At 34.4% G+C, this 14,500-nt stretch overlaps 2 protein-coding genes across 2 annotated transcripts in view; both read left to right on the top strand.

Moving 5' to 3' along the window:
- Positions 1-14,500, top strand: part of LOC149602758 (uncharacterized) — a 285,004-nt gene that overhangs the window by 161,908 nt on the left and 108,596 nt on the right. The window lies entirely within an intron of this gene.
- On the top strand, positions 249-14,344 carry LOC149602770 (monocarboxylate transporter 2-like). Its single transcript, XM_089860246.1, has 6 exons — positions 249-474; positions 9,178-9,324; positions 9,693-9,743; positions 9,860-10,620; positions 12,320-12,434; positions 14,274-14,344. Exons 1-6 carry the CDS (start codon positions 252-254, stop codon positions 14,342-14,344), a joined length of 1,368 nt encoding a protein of 455 aa, XP_089716372.1. The 5' UTR covers positions 249-251.

Here is a 14,500-nt window from a genome sequence, read left to right as displayed (position 1 = left end):
TTTCAACTCTGTCAAATAACCTATCTTACTTGTCGTACTCGTTTCTTTGATAAAGCATTCGATAAAGTTCAACGGGATTTTTTGTGGCCCCTAAATCCCCCTATCTCAATTCGAGACGCAGATCGAAGTTCTGCGGCTACAATATTTAATTAATTAGGTTGTGTGGGAGGTTCCATCGCTATCATAGCTTCCTCTAAGTTAATTACTAGCCACAGTGTACATTCTTCTTAGCGCGCTATAACAGTTTGAAAATGAATATTTTGCGAGAGCTTGAAATGCTTTGGAACAACCCTGGTTATGACAGTGGCTGGAGCTGGATTATTTGCTTTAGTTTCTTTGTTTATAACTTTTCATATTATGGATTTTTACGTTCTTCCGGAGTCATTTACAATACCCTGCTACAGACATACAGTTTCACACCTGCGGACGCTTCGTGGCCATTCAGCGTCAGTCAAGGAGTATCTCTTTTCGCTGGTATTTAAAAATATTTATAATATATCCGTAGTTTATATTTTTATGCACGCATTAAGTATTATTAAATTGGTCGGTTTCAAACACCGTGCATTTTTCAAGAGTCTGGTGTTTTGTTTTTAAACGAACGGTATACTGTATGGGATAAATGTTACGACCTCACATTTAAAATCAGTTGCTCACAGGGTTGTTGATTTTTTTTTTTTATTTTTTCAAAAAATCTAATTTTTTGATTTTTATTGAACTACTAGTTAATAAATTACCAACATGAAAACTTTTGAGTCAAAACTAACAAAAAGCAAAATAATCAGGACATTTAAGCAGCTATTGGATATTTTCTACAAAGTTATTCTTATTGTTACTATTCAAATGCTAGCTTGACCACTATTTCGAATCTTACTCCAGTTAAAATTGACCACGAGTGGCAAGTCAAACTGGAGTTCTTGGAAAAACGAAACTAAAAAATGCCAAAGCCATGATTGTTTTTAATTATAGGTCTTTTCTAGTTAAGTTTCTTAAACTATTTCTTGGAAACTTAGAAAAGATTTTTTTTTTAAATAAATAATAAATGATTTTTTAAAAAATCGCTTGATTTAAATCCGTGATTTAAATCCAACTGATTTTAATCAAACAACCCTGGTTCCTCACAAATGTAATATTATAACCATTTCTAGAATAAAATAGGCATTTTAAACCCAGAGAAATAAAAGATTTTTACTAGCCCTATCTCGCTTTCTTCTCGCCCATGTAAACTAGTTTATACCAAGAACTGTATTATTTTAAAAATATTATCTATAAATATAAAATCAAGTCGTTCTCCTTCCAATGCTTTTTTTCCTAGTGAGGTAGAAAGCTGGAATTCGTTAAATGGAGGGTGAAGAGGAAAATCAATTTATTTTTTATCGATTCTTCCACTAATTATAAGACCAGTCTGCATAGTGAAATATCCAGGAAATAGCTTCGAATGATTTTAAAAGGATAATTTGAAATAAGTACCTCTGACCAATCGCATATCGCCCTGCCATCCTGTTACCAAAAAATTCCAGTTGAACGCTCTACATCTCACGCCACGATCACACGCAATCAAATCTCGCAATAAATTTCATTTGGCGTGGAGCGTGCCACGAGAATTTTGTTAACAAGAAGGCATGGCGTTATACGATTGGTCAGAGGTCCTTATTTCAAATTATCCATAAAATCTGAACCTAATTTGAATTTTAACATCATTCAGAGATATTTCCTGGATGTTTTACTACGCAGACTGGTCTTAAAATATGTAGAAGAATCGATAAAATATCACTTGATTTTCCACTTTACAATCCCTTTAAGCGGTTTCCTGACACCCTGACAATGATGTGAAAAATCCTAAAGCCCCAAACTTTTTCCTATAACTTTCTCTGGCCTGTAAGAAGGAAATACGTCAACTAAAAAAAGTCCCAAAATATTTCTTCCGTCGTGATTCTTGCCTTTCCTTCACTACAACCCTTATCTGCCGAAGATAGGCCGTGGAAACATATTCTATACAAAAAGTACTGCGAAAGTGATATTAAAATACTTTGAAGTAGAATAACGTTTGGTTAAATTGTGTGCGAGAGGTTTTTACTTCAATTATATACATAGTTTGTGCTCAAACGAATTATAAGTGCATCTTTATTAGTTTGGTTTGTAATTATTACACTAGAGATTAAAGTTGGTTTAAGTGCTTATATTTATTAAGTACGTCGAAAAAGAGATTTTATTGAAACTTATTGAATTATTTTAGTTTTGTGATTACCATAACTAATTTGAATTTTAGGCCCCACTTCCACTGAATATTATTATTAGTTAAAAGTTATTTCAGAAACCATTGAAAATTCCAAAAATGATGACGTTACCCTTGACTCCATTAAAAGAGGCCAAATTATATCATTCATTTGCATTTCTATCGTCGGATCTATGGCTAAATACTCCGTATTCATCCTTGATTAAATGGACTATACGACCATCTCTGATTGCGCTTGCAAAAAACAGGAACTTTTAAATAATAATCTCAAATAAAACCCTTATACCAAGGTTGAAGATACGTCTTTTAAATATCCATCCATTTGTAATTAGCCTATTATCAAATCATATCAGACACAGCTGTAACGCGCTGACTTTCGTGTGGCCATAAAGAACTAATTTATTTACTTAATTACTCGGGTTACAATCATGATATTTATTACGATAACAAAAAGGTTAAGTAACGCTTCAATTTTTTACTAATAAACTTAGGAAATGACAGGTTAATAAAAACTTATAAAAACAAATAATTAATGAGAGACTATATTATGAGACAAATAGCTCCAGCTAACTACTGCATCTCGATGTAGGAGAGTTACTGACTGAATTATAGTAGCAGTCAGCCATTTCATAGTGAATGCGGGGTCTAAGAAAATACTGCGTGAATCAGGTGACCGTGACTTAATGGTCTTAGTGGTGACTAACACTAAACTACCATGGATGAAAGCTCGGAAAAGACTAATAAAAATGGTTGAGGATTACATCCACTCGGACTTGGATTTCATCTCATCATGGCATAAGAAAATGATTATACAAGTTCTAGAATCTAGATTGAAATGATTACTAATATTTACTATGAATTTATATATTTAAATTATTATATAAGATCATCACGAGGGCTTAGCCACTCAAGAACTCGGGTGTATATTTTCCCTACAATCAATAATTATAATCAAAAAGAAAATTAAATAATCATAAAATTAATATATCTTGTAAAATCATTTAAACAATTATGAAATGATTTTACGAGATTTTTTATTAGGTCTCTTGATTATTCGATTTTAAATTAACATTTTTTTTTATAATCACGAAAATCATTCTTACCGAGGTGAAAATGATAATCAAATAAAACTGAAGAAAAATAAACACAAGATCTTGAAAGATAATGAAAATTTAAAAATTAAAAATCAAGTAAATGTAAAAAAATAAAGAAAAAACAACTTTAACTCTGCCGCAGCCGTATTCTGCAGGCTTAGCCTTCCTCGCCCATCTTGATTATACTCTCTCATTCGTCCGTAGAGAAATGGATTATGGTTTCTGAGTGGCAATGACGCTTTAGTGCCTGTATTTGATTATGGGCTGTAATTAGATGTTTGCGCGAGCAACGAAAGATAGTGGTTAAGTTTGCTTTTCAATTGACACTGAACATTGGTTGTAACCTCAGTAAAATCATCTTCAAAGGTAACGTTACTGCGCTCTCAGACCACTTAACCCATGGACAGGCAAAGCCATATTAAACCCGCGTTAACAAATGGCAGTGCGTAGCACGCACCTTCACGCGTCTACCGACCGCAATTTATCGCCAGATATCGCGTAAAGAAAAGTTCGTCTGTAATGGTTCGCGATATATTTTAACCATTGCTTAATGTTAAACAGACTTTATAAACAATACCAGAGTGATATTTACAAAAATTAACTTGACAGATCGTTTATGAATCTTTGATGAGAGAGAAGCTAAAATAAATAATGAAATTCATCTCACTTTAAAAATTTAGTAAGATTTTTTTCCACATATCGGTGACTGTAGACCTCTACTTCTCAAAAAACCCAAATGGCGCGAATTTTACTAGGGTTTGGTGAACAACTTCCAACATCCGCCGCCATAGCGCTAGTGTCAGGCGTTACTCTAAGCAAATTAACTCTCTATTCAGTTGCCTGTCCATGGATTAGGTAGTCTGAGGTGCACTAAGCGTTAACCTTTATTTTAAAGAACTTTACGCCATCTATCTCGAGAACCTTCAATTAGACTATTTTCCCACATGGTTAGGGTCAGTGTACTGTATCACGGGATCCTGACCTTGGAATGGAGGTTTTAAGTTATTTAATATGTAACATTGTGTATATTATAGTAGCCATAGTATAGTTTTATATTTAAATAATGTATTCGACACTTTACAGTGTATACTAATATATAGCGCTGTAACGGGCGTTAATTCTGGTCATCAATACATTTCGAAGCAGAGGTGGTGCGTAGCCGCTCTTGACCATAGCCATAGTATGCACTGCTACTAGAGGTATATTGTGCACAAGACTAGTTAGGCTTTCAAAAGCCTAGGTGCCTCTATGAAACAGAGATTCTAAAAGATTGATGACGTAAATGTTCTGATATACCTTTCCGGAACATATCACCAAGTAAGATTGTACGTCAGAAACAATGTTAAAGCTGTGTAGAACCTCAAAAGGCTACAAGAAGAACCTCAAAAGGCTACAAGCGTAAAAACGTTACTGGAGGAGGAGGAAGCATAAAATAGCCACTATAGATTTACAGCTGTAATTCTCAGGTTTCAAATTTACATATTTGCCATTTAGAGGTGAACGGCTACCCGTACAAAAACTTTAAGCTGTAATTCATCTGCATACGCGCTTTTTTATCGCTACCACGATGTAATATGTATACATTAAGGCTACATTTTCTGCAGCTGTTTATTAACTGTTAATTGTCTGTACTGGCAGAAATATGCAGCGCGATTCTGCAAACGCGATGCAAAAGTAGAAAAAACAGCAGCTAGTTTAAAACTGTAATTTGACCACAGTTATAGACATGTTACAGATCTGCAAAAGTGATGGAAAAGTAGAAATCCAGCTGCCAATTTAAAACTGCAATTTGACTATACTTATTGACATGTTACGGGTCTGCAAAAGTGATGAAAAAGTCCAAATACCAGCTGCTAGTTCTGCAACTTGACCACATTTATAGACATGTTACAAGTCTGAAAAAGTGATGCAAAAGTAGAATTCCAGCTGCCAATTTAAAACTGTAATTTGACCATATTTATAGACATGTAACAGGTCTGCAAAAGTGATGGAAAAGTAAAAATACAGCTGCCAATTTAAAACTGTAATTTGACCATATTTATAGACATGTTACAGGTCTGCAAAACTTATGAAAAAGTAGAAATACCAGATGCTAGCTTAAAACTGTAAATGGACTACATTTATAGACATGTTACAAGTCTGAAAAAGTGAAGGAAAAGTAGAAATCCACCTGCCAATTTAAAACTGTAATTTGATTATTTTTATAGACATGTTACAAGTCTGAAAAAGTGATGGAAAAGTAGAAATCCAGCTGCCAATTTAAAACTGTAATTTGATCATTTTTATAGACATGTTACAAGTCTGAAAAAGTGATGCAAAAGTAGAATTCCAGCTGCCAATTTAAAACTGTAATTTGACCATTTTTATAGACATGTTACAAGTCTGAAAAAGTGATGGAAAAGTAGAAATTCAGCTGCCAATTTAAAACTGTAATTTGACCAATTTTATAGACATATTGCAGGTATTCAATTCAAGTAAAATGTCCCACTTTTGAATACCTGCAATAAGGCTCTAAATGTGGTCAAATTACAGTTTTAAATTGGCAGCTGGATTTCTACTTTTCCATCACTCTTTCAGACCTGTAACATGTCTATAAATGTGGTCAAATTTCAGTTTTAAATTAGCAGCTGGATTTCTTTTGTTCCATCACTCTTTCAGACCTGTAACATGTCTTTAAATGTTGTCAAATTGCAGTTTTAAATTAGCAGCTGGATTTCTACTTTTCCATCACTCTTTCAGACCTGTAACATGTCTATAAATGTGGTCAAATTGCAGTTTTAAATTAGCAGCTGGATTTCTACTTTTCTATCACTTTTGCAAACCTGTAACATGTCTAAAAAAATGGTCAAATTGCAGTTTTAAATTAGCAGCTGGATTTTTACTTTTCTATCACTTTTGCAGACCTGTAACATATCTATAAAAATGGTCAAATTGCAGTTTTAAATTAGCAGCTGGATTTCTACTTTTCTATCACTTTTGCAGACCTGTAACATGTCTATAAAAATGGTCAAATTACAGTTCTAAATTAGCAGTTGCATTTCTACTTTTCCATCACTTTTGCAGACCTGAAACATGTCTATAAATGTGGTCAAATTGCAGTTTTAAATTAGCAGCTGGATTTCTACTTTTCTATCACGTTTGCAGACCTGTAACATGTCTATTAAAATGGTCAATTACAGTTCTAAATTAGCAGCTGGATTTCTACATTTCCATCACTTTTGCAGACCTGTAACATGTCTATAAAAACGGACAAATTACAGTTTTAATTTAGCAGCTGGTATTTCTACTTTTGCATAGTGTTTGCAGAATTGCGCGGCATATTTTTTGCCAGGCTAGACAGTTAACAGTTAACAAACAGAAAATTTAAAAACGGCAGTCAATTTGCAGTTCTAGAAATGCTGTGAATTTTTCCCATTTTTTGAGCTGCAGAAAATCTAGCCTTAATGTATACATATTACAGCGTGGTAGCGATAAAAAAGCGTGTATGCAGATGAATTACAGCTTAATATTTTTGTAAGGGATGAGTAAAAGTTGGGAATCCAAAATAAACCTCTCCAAGTCGAGACGCAATTTAGAGGCTATTTTTAAATATTTAAATAAATATAATTGATATTTATTAATTTAATCGTCATTAATTTACATTAATTCTAGTTAAATCCTTTTAAGAAACTATATTCCTAAAATCATTTTAAACATAGCTATTGTTGACGTTTGAACTCAAGCGTAAGCCTCTTTAACAATTTTTGGAAATTTAGGGTATATATGGCGACTGATTCACAATAATTGATAAGAAAACCCGCAATGACCCTGCAAAGCATCTGAAACTCGCCTGCAATGATCCTGCAAAGTATCTGAAACGCAACTGCAATGACCCTGCAAAGTATCTGAAACGCGCCTGCAATGATCCTGCAAAGTATCTGAAACGCAACTGCAATGACCCTACAAAGTATCTGAAACGCACCTGCAATGATCCTACAAAGTATCTCAAACGCACCTGCAATGATCCTGCGAAGTACCTGAAACACATCTGCAATTATCCTACAAAGTATCTAAATCGCGCCTGCAATTATCCTACAAAGTATCTGAAACACATCTGCAATTATCCTACAAAGTATCTAAATCGCGCCTGCAATTATCCTACAAAGTATCTGAAACGCGCCTGCAATTATCCTACAAAGTATCTCAAACGCACCTGCAATGATCCTGCGAAGTATCTGAAACACATCTGCAATTATCCTACAAAATATCTGAAACGCGCCTGCAATGATCCTGCAAAGTATCTGAAACGCGCCTGCTATGATCCTGCAAAGTATCTGAAACGCGCCTGCAATTATCCTACAAAGTATCTTAAACGCACCTGCAATGATCCTGCGAAGTATCTGAAACACATCTGCAATTATCCTACAAAATATCTGAAACGCGCCTGCAATTATCCTACAAAGTATCTGAAACGCGTCTGCAATTATCCTACAAAGTATCAGAAACGCGCCTGCAATTATCCTACAAAAAATCTGAAACGCGCCTGCAATGACCATACAAAAAATCTAAAACGCCCCTGCAATTATCCTACAAACTTACCTCTTTCTGACTGTAACATGCAAATAAAAAATCTGAAAGGTACCTGTAATGAGCCTTCAAACAACCTGATTTCATACGGGAATTACTGTTTCCCCTCTGTTTTCTAGCTGTAAGATAGCTATTTTATGACTGTAGAGTAGCTTAATTAGGTATGTATATCTGCTCTACTGAGTTTTCCAGCGACAGGTATTTTTTTCTGCAAAATTTCTAAAATTTTCTGCAGTGCTCTCTGGAATGCATCTAAATTTTGTCTGAAGTTGAACCTTTTTCAGGTTTATTTCAGTATTATTCCAGAATATTCCAGTACATTTGCAATATATTGCAGATCGAACAAAATCTACTTAAAAGCAAAATGCAGCCATAAATTTTTGTACGGGTAACCATTTCAACCGAATAATTGTGGTTTAATTCCTGAAATTAAAAAGTTAGTGGACCACCTCATTATTTAAAACGGTTTTTCTCACATTAAATAGGTCTTTCTGTGATATTACGCTATCATTTTTAATATATTCGATACACACAGCGAATTGTTCATCTCATAAAAATGAGCAGTGGGGCTGGTTAATACTGCCTTGAACTATAATTAATTTAATGCTAAAAACGTTTCGGATAATGGAAATATTCTTAAAAAAGCGGAGTATTTTTTTTTAATAATTGTGAGGGAATTAATCGATTAGAAGTAAAAATCAGTTGATTTATTTAAATAAAGATCAAGTTTTAAGTTAATAAAAGTATTGATTGAAAATTTGCAATATATGAACTTCAGTAAATTGATAAACCTCACCCTTATCATTTGGTTTTTTCGGCCTTGTTTCAAATCAAGACTTCCTATTTATAGCTTATAAATGACCACAAATCAACATAACAATAGTTAACGTGCTTTATCCCTTTCGATACCGACGCTTTATCCCTTTCGATACCGACCTAAACATGAATGAATCTTTGTGAAACAATAAGCCAATACTAAAAATGGCATATTTCATTTATTTTTCCACATAATTCTGTACTCTCAAGCAACTTAGCAAGATAGATACAAACATAAGCTTATGATACAAATTATCAGGCTATAGGGATACCCCTACATTTTTTGGTCTTAGAATAGCAAAAATAGTTAAGAAATAAAATATAATTCTGGTACTATTTAACTTTAGAAATACGTTAAAAATTAGTAGCGTGACACAATAGCATATGGAGGCAAAAAAAGAGAAACTCCACGCAATATTTTCACTGTACAACTATTTTCCTTTAATAAACAATTCAAAACTTTTTCAGGTCTTGCCTCTGGACACTTGGCATGTTTTCTGTCTTGTCGGTGGGTTACTTTTCTCTGCGCTTTGGCGTCGATGTCAAGTTTTGTTGCTTTATACATAGGAGACATTGAATTCTACACCCTTATAATATGGTTGGGGGCATTACATGGTAAGTTTAAAATACTACAATACAGTTAAGTATATGAAAAGCAGATAAAAGCACCGTTCATACGGCCTAAACTAGCTTTGATATTCTCCTAATCGTTTTATATATTTGTAACCAACAATGAAACTGAGTTGCCAGTTACTGGAAATGGGAGTATTTTTGATATAATTAAAATTTAGCTTTAGGGATGTCCACGCTATGTCTGTAGTTTATATCGCAGCTAAGTTACGCCGCTCTAAACAAACTGTTACCGTTAACTTCAGCAAGTTTAGGTAGAAACTAAAAACAGGGTTGAGGAAAACTCCTTTATTAGTTGAAGTAAACTTACGAGAAAACTGATTTAATTTAAATACACGAAAACCGTATGCAAGGTGCCAATCGACATAACAATAGACGGTGTCTAAATCATGTGGTTCACTCAGGTACGACCTAGAAAGTGTTTAACCCTCGTACTATATATAGTTTTTATCTGCTTTTCGTAAAATGTTGAATTAAAAAAATGTAATTTTTCATTAACACCTATTAAAATTTCATGCAGGTTTCGCGCTAGGAATTTCATCACCAGCAATGTTCCAAATTGTCGTTGAATATTTTAAAGAATACCGTACCACGGCACTTTTCATTTCACAGGCCGGAGCTGCGATTTCCGGGTTTATACTACCGCCCGTTATTAAGATTTTAATTGAAGAATATGGTTTACGTGGCGCGTTTTTACTAATAGGTTGCTTATTTGCCCAAATACTGGTTATCGCTCTTCTTCTCAGACCGAGAAACGTTACGCAATTTCCCGCAAAGTATTTTATGAACTCAGAAATACAGCGTCTAGATCCGAAATCGCACAAAAAGAACTCGACCATTGAAAACAATGAAACTAAGCAGAATAATTGTTTAGAAATTATCTTTCCAGAGATCGTAGTTAATATGATCTCCCAACCAGCGTTCTGGCTCTTGGGAGCATCATCCGTATTTATTTTCATTTCGTTTGTGACTAACCAAACATTATTCGTGGCTCACGTTGCTGTCCAAGGATACGACAACGGAGCTGTGATGCTGTCAGTTTCAAACGCTGGTGATTTTGCGGGGATTTTCTTGTTGAGTTACTTGTCGGATAAGCGTGTATTCTCTCCGAGAAACCTTTATTCATTGTGCATGATCATTTACGGATTGACTTTGATCGTCATTGGTTTTAGTAGCAATGAGTATCTGCTCTTCGCATGCACCTTCTTGTTTGGCATTTCGTTTTGTGGGTTTTTCCCGTTAAGAACTGTACTTTTAGCTACGTATTTTGGAGTGGAAAGCGTTAGTTTTGCTATAGGAATATATAACATTTTCACTGGTGTGGCGTCGTTAACAATACCAACGATAATAGGTTTGTAATTGTTAACTAAGCGTGAATTCGCCTTATAACCGACGAAATCTACCTAAGAAGGGTTTTCCTGTAGGCATCTCTGAAATAGAACCATTCTAATTACTTAAGAAATGTAAATTATTTTTTTCATTCTTTACGCCCCAAAAAACCGTAGAGTGCAAATAGGTGATTTCGCAAAGTCACATGCAACTGTTTCTTGAGACGTCACTTAAAGTCCTACTACTGTAAAAATTGGTTTTAATCGGCCGTATTTCTAGAGGGTGATGGTTATGTGTCTTCTCCTACAATACGCTATTCTGCTTTCCATTCTGCTAGTTACAAAATAAATATTAATATTATCAAAAGCGGGTTATGCTTCACACATAAAGTACGTAAGTCCCACTTTTCCATAGCTTTGGCCATGGATTTCATGACATTCCCGAAGTAAAAACTAAGCAGACGAAAAAAAAAAGCTTTTAACCAATCATAAGCCCCTAACCGTAGATAACCGCCTTAATGACAGACCAATCGGCGACGGCTATTACTATTTTCTTGCATGGGACCTCGACTCGACCTCGCCGTCGACATAACCGGAAAGCTCGGAAGGCAAAATACCGTAATCGTTCGTTAGTCGTTACGTTATACTCAACGTTTTAAAGCTCAAGTTTCGAAAATTTTCGAGCCATTTAATAAGTCTTCAATTAAATATTATAAGATTTTTTAAATTTCAACAGAAAAATAGCTCTGCGAATAATAGTAGACTAGAAAACTACACTAAGCCTTGGCTAGGTAACAGCGGTATTCTGATTCCCGAGCCGCCGGCGGCTGAGCTCGCCGTAACCGCGAGAACAGAAAACGTTACTTGTAAAAAAACAGATTTACGGCGTCTTAAATAGTCCAAGCAAAAGCTACCCAGATTGATAAGATCTTTGTTCCTTACTCCCAAATAATCTTTGGTATTGTGAATAGTTTTATCTAAAGAATATTTTAGACACCCTACTCAGTCTTTATAGTAGTTCCCTAATTTACGTACCTGGTAAATTGGTTCTAAAGGCGGAAGGATAGCAAGGATCCGAATTTTGTTCCTCCGCGTAAGGGGAGGTTCTTTCCGAGGAGCTTAGAGAATATCGTGTAGCTCTCCCAGGCACCTGTTACATACTTCATGTGTAAAGCCTAATCGGCTTCTGATATTATTACTCGTAAAATTATTATTATTAGTTGCTAAATCCATATTCACTAACCCAACTGTAACATTTGAAAAAGCAGACAGCTTAATCCTTTGACCCTAGTTTTGAAAATATCGATTTTTCACCCTGAATGATGTTTTTCCTGTAATAAACTTATGACATAGAAGCAGTCTGGGAAGTAAGAATATATTTTTAACTAGTCCTTGGGACCAGTGTCTGAAATAAACTGGTTTCCGGACTGGTCCCCGACTTTCTTCTCTTTTAGATTCGCAATTAATAAACTGGTCCCGAGGACCAGTAACTCGCACTTCTTGAATGTAAAAACTAGTCCAAGCAATTAATAAACTGCTTTTGGACCAAAGGAAGTGTGCTATTTCCCAGACTGCATAGAAGTGCCGTGGCAGAAACGCTAAAACAAGCTGAAGGGTGCTGACGTAGTTTGCGAAATAACCTATTTACACAGTGTCGGGTCATTGAAGCGCTCTGTCAGATGAGTGCTGGTCATTTAGGCACCAGGTCATTTAGTTACCGGTATATTTTGGTGCCAGTACATTTTTGCTCTGGAACGTTAGACGTCGGTACATTTTGACGCTCAGATGTTTTAAAACTACGGGGCATTTAGGCGCCATGACTGTTCTAGTGCTGAGATATTTGCTTATTGGAACAAATCATACTTAATATTGCACTTCTGACGAAAACATTACGATGAAGCAAGACAATTATACTACACAGAAGTCCAATAACGTAGAATTTAGAGTTAGGACTACCCCGTTTGGAGCAGAGTTCGAAAAAAACCCAGCCCAGCCCACCGGGTTTTATTTGGTTTTAGGGTTTATTTTGCTAGCAGTTTCGCTCAATGTAAAAATTATCATTCAAAAGTCAATGCTTAAAAAATGAAAAAAAAAAAAAAATTAAATGCTTCATAAAAAATAATAAATATTTTTAAATAATACTTTTGATGTTTAAACACTAAATATCTTAAACTATTTTTAAAATGAAATTATACTAGCATTCAAATTCATAAAAATTGATCTTAGTGATGGGTTTTATTATTGGGTTTTTACGTTAGGTAAAACCAGAAGTAATATAAGAAACCTCCCCTTACTTTGACGAGGTATATACGCCTAACCCTAAAGCTAGATTTAAAACGGTGATCTGGATATTTTATTCTTGGATTCATAATTTTCATCTTCTTGGCTTCACAAAAAAAATTTATTTTCTTCTGCATTTGTGTTTATTTATTAGCAAAATTTGCAATCCTCTAGGCCTATACTTCAGACCGCTTAAAAGGCTACACGAGTTTGAAGCTCTTTTTCCTCTTTCCCTATCCAACGGCCATATCAAAGGACTAAGATCTACCATGCGCAATAGTGTCTGAATATGGTTTTTGGTGGATCGATTGTGTCTCGCATGATTTAACATTACCTCTAAAGCGTCTTGTATATTTCGCTCCCTCAGGAAGGTTTTTAATTACTTCTGGTAAAACCTAATAAAACCGTGGGTTTTTGGGCTGGGTTTTTAATTTCAACCCTGCTTTGGAATTGTACTCTGGAATTTTTTTAAATCCGCAGAAAGATTACTAATTTGGTTCGGTTAGGTTTTCTTATTTGAGGTAAGGTTAGGTCATAGCAGAGAGAGTTATTGAAAAATAAATTTATAAGTTTCATGCTTATAATTTTTGTTATCTTTTATCATAAGTAATCAGACAAGGATTTGTTATTAAATGTAATACTGCATTAAGAACATTTAGAACAGCAGGAATTGTCATAATAGCCTTTTATTTTTATGTAATAAAAAACAATTTAACTGAAAAATCGGAATTCGCAAAACTACCAACTGTAGGTTTTTCAAAAAATGCATTAGTATATTCCAAAATGCGTGCTAGAGTAAAGCACATGAAATGAATTGGCGCCCAAATGACCAGCGTCCAAATGTCGCTGACCTATTTTTATATCTAAATTTATAAGGCGAACAAGCACGAATTCTCACATGATTCAAAATGTCTTATGGCTCACACTATAGTAAATCCTAACTAAGTTAGTTGCCGATTTTATTTTAAGTTAAATTTTGTTTGGTTTGGGAGAGCTTTATTTAAGGCATAGACTACCGACTGAAAAATAGCCCATGAACTTACATTAGTATATCGGAGAGAGACTGGAGATCCTTCCTTAGTAAAAGAAAGTGAAGAAGTGATTTATTTTTTACAAAAATTTCAAGGTGTGTACAGTTGACGATTTTGGGGTTAGAAAAGGGTGGGGATTTTCCACGACAGGGTTCGAACAGTAGGATTATCGATTGAGTTGAAAACATGCTATCCTACTGCTCACCCTGGGGCATTACCCTTTTCTTTACAAAGTTTTCCATTTTAACATTCTTTAGAATTTATATTTTTTCTTTTTTGTACTGATATTTTTTAGGGTTTTTTTGCAATTTCTATTTTATACAACAACTTTTTAGTAACAATTTAAGTAGCAATTTTAATAAGTAAGAAATTTAGTAACAAATTTTATAAGTAAGAAATTAAGTAACAAATTTTATAAGTAAGAAATTAAGTAACAAATTTTTATAAGTAAGAAATTAAGTAACAAAATCAATTTAGTTAAGAAAATAATTAACACTCCCCGCGTAATATTGACTAATATTA

Source organism: Phalangium opilio, unplaced genomic scaffold, assembly GCF_054372755.1.
Source record: "Phalangium opilio isolate 3A_F unplaced genomic scaffold, DU_Popi_V2 ptg000352l_1, whole genome shotgun sequence".
Taxonomy (NCBI): Eukaryota; Metazoa; Arthropoda; class Arachnida; order Opiliones; family Phalangiidae; genus Phalangium; species Phalangium opilio.
The sequence above is the reverse complement of the archived record's forward strand: the minus strand, read 5'-3'. Positions and strand labels throughout refer to the sequence as shown.